This window comes from Mandrillus leucophaeus, unplaced genomic scaffold (assembly GCF_000951045.1).
Source record: "Mandrillus leucophaeus isolate KB7577 unplaced genomic scaffold, Mleu.le_1.0 Scaffold46, whole genome shotgun sequence".
Lineage (NCBI taxonomy): Eukaryota > Metazoa > Chordata > Mammalia > Primates > Cercopithecidae > Mandrillus > Mandrillus leucophaeus.
This window is the reverse complement of record NW_012104920.1, coordinates 3,722,857-3,725,329: the sequence shown is the minus strand read 5'-3', so window position 1 is coordinate 3,725,329 and position 2,473 is coordinate 3,722,857. Positions and strand designations below refer to the sequence as shown.

Genomic DNA, 2,473 nt, shown 5'->3' with positions numbered 1-2,473 from the left:
CTTTAACCCAGGCTTTTCTACCCTTAATGTTAGACTTGTCTAGATGAATTGTTCTGAAATACCAGACCGTAGATCTGCTCATCACTGCAACATCATCATTTATGAAATTAAAAAGAAAGAAATTTCATTTCTTGCCTCCACCCTTGGAAATTATGATTTAGTAGGCATAGGCTAGGAATCTCTTTCTTTCTCTCTCTCTCTCTTTTTTTTTTGTCTTGCTCTGTCACCCAGGCTGGAGTGCAGTGGCAAGATCTCGGCTCACTACAGCCTCCACCTCCTGGGTTCAAACGATTCTCCTGCCTCAGCCTCCCAAGTAGCTGGGATTATAGATGTGTGCCACCATGCCTGGCTAATCTTTTTTCTGTTTTTAGCTGGGATGGGGTTTCACCATGTTGGCCAGGCTGGTCTTGAACACCTGACCTCCAGTGATCTGCCCACCTCAGGAATCTCTTTCTAAAAAGGTCTCCAGAAACTTTCAGATTCTAATCTCAGCCAGCGTTGGGAGCCATGTGTGGGAAGGATACCATTTATAGTGTATCAGGAAGAGCACTGGATTCGAAGTCAGGAGTTCCAGAATTCGAATCCTGGTTTGGCTGTTGACTCTTAACTTCAGTCTGCCTCTTTGAGGTTTAGTTTTCACATTTATAAAATGAGAAGATCATATTTTCAGCATTGTAAGGATTATGTAAGAAAATGCGAGCAACTGTTTGAAACTATCAATGCACTGTGTAATAACGATGCATTATTCAGTGGCTTCTATGTGTCCTACAATACACCAATGTTTGCCTTACATTACCACAATTAGTACTCACAGTAACCCTCTTAGATAGATTTTATTCCCACTTTACAGAGGCCGAAACTGAGATTTGCAGAGACTAGGAACTTTTCCTGTGATTACATAGCCTTGGAAGAATATGTACCTAACTCGTACCCTATATCGTCTCTCCAAAAGCGGGTACCATTATTTTGTCACTGGGTAGTTGGATCATTTGTTGACAACGTGTCAGCATGACAGCATTACCCCACTGTCAGTGTATTGTGCAGGAGGACTGGACTGATTCTATCCGGCAAATCTGGGTTCTTCAAGCCAGCCTCCAAGTATGAATCATTGTGGGGCTTGGTTGGTGATTAATACTTCAAACTTCTGATGCCTCCCCTTTCTCTTCCAGTTGGAGGAGCTGATAGACATGGCTGTGCTGGAGGAAATTCAACAGGAGCTGATCGACCAAGGTAACCCCTAGGAGTAGTCCTTCCTTACCTGTATTTAGCTACTCAAATGCTGTGACTTTTCCTCCAATCAGGATTAGTTCATAAGTCCCCTGTGTCTACCTCTATCGATCAAGTGTCCAAAAGGCTCTTTTTGTACTCTGACATCTTGGCTGTCTAGCTTCCCAATAATAAGGGTCTCCAGGGTGCTAGGCTTTGTGCTAAGAACTTCTCATTTAATGATGCTGTTTTCTCCACGTGACTGCCCTGTAAGATAGTAGTAGTAGAACAGAAGGTGGTGTTCTCATGCAGGTCACACAGCTAGTAAGTGGAGGAGATGGGAAGCAAAATCAGTTGTGTGAATCCAGTTCTTGTGTTTCTTCTACCATCCTGCCTCTCTATTAATGGGTTAATAGTTCACTGAGGGTGGTGGCTTATGCCTCTAATCCCAGCACTTTGAGAGGCTTAGGCAGGAGTATTGCTTGAGGCCAGTTGAAGACCCTCATGGGCAACATAACAAGACCCTGTCTCTACAAAAGTAAAAAAGTTAGCTGGGTGTGGTAGCACATACTTGTAGCCTCCCTCATCCAGAAGGCTTAGGCAGGAGGATCACTTGAACCCAAGAGTTTAAGGTTACAGTGAGCTATAATCGTACCACCTCACTCCAGCCTGGCCGACAGAGTGAGATCCTGTCTCTTAAAAAAATAAACAAATAAAAAGTAAACCTGCCACTTTACAGGATACAGTGACAGTGCGTGGTCCGATCCCTTGCCCTATTCATTTCAAGTGCCACATTTTCTCTTAACTCCCCAGGGCCTGTGAGCATCCACTCCTTGAGGGAGGTGCCCATAGCACTGTGTAGAGAGCATAATTTTGTACTTTATATAGTTAAGTCATTTTTTCCATGTAGCCCTGATTTGATTTGGTCTGTGCCACACAAATTAAAGTGGTAAAGCCAAGTGAATCTTAGAGGTATGACTCAAGGGTTTGCGCTCTTGCCTTATCATAACAATAGCTGTTGATTACTGAAAGCTCTCTATATGCCAGGCAATGCACTAAGTCTTTTTTTTTTCTTTTCTTTTTTTTTTTTTTTTGAGACACGGTTGCTGCCCAAGCTAGAATGCAATGGTGTGATCACAGCCCACTGCCGCCTTGACCGCCTGGGCTCAAGCGATCTTCCCACCTCAGCCTTCTGAATAGCTGGGATCATAGACGTGTGCCACCTCCCCTGGCTAATTTTTTTTATTAACTTTTTTTTTTTTTTTTT

The 2,473-nt window shown here is 43.3% G+C and overlaps 1 protein-coding gene across 3 annotated transcripts in view; it reads left to right on the top strand.

Moving 5' to 3' along the window:
• RPAIN (RPA interacting protein) overlaps positions 1–2,473 on the top strand; it is a 27,747-nt gene that overhangs the window by 16,310 nt on the left and 8,964 nt on the right. For all 3 annotated transcript variants that reach the window (XM_011994688.1, XM_011994689.1, XM_011994686.1), the window contains exon 2: positions 1,170–1,230. In XM_011994688.1, coding sequence (XP_011850078.1) covers positions 1,170–1,230 — 61 coding nt within the window. The remainder of the gene's footprint in view (positions 1–1,169; positions 1,231–2,473) is intronic.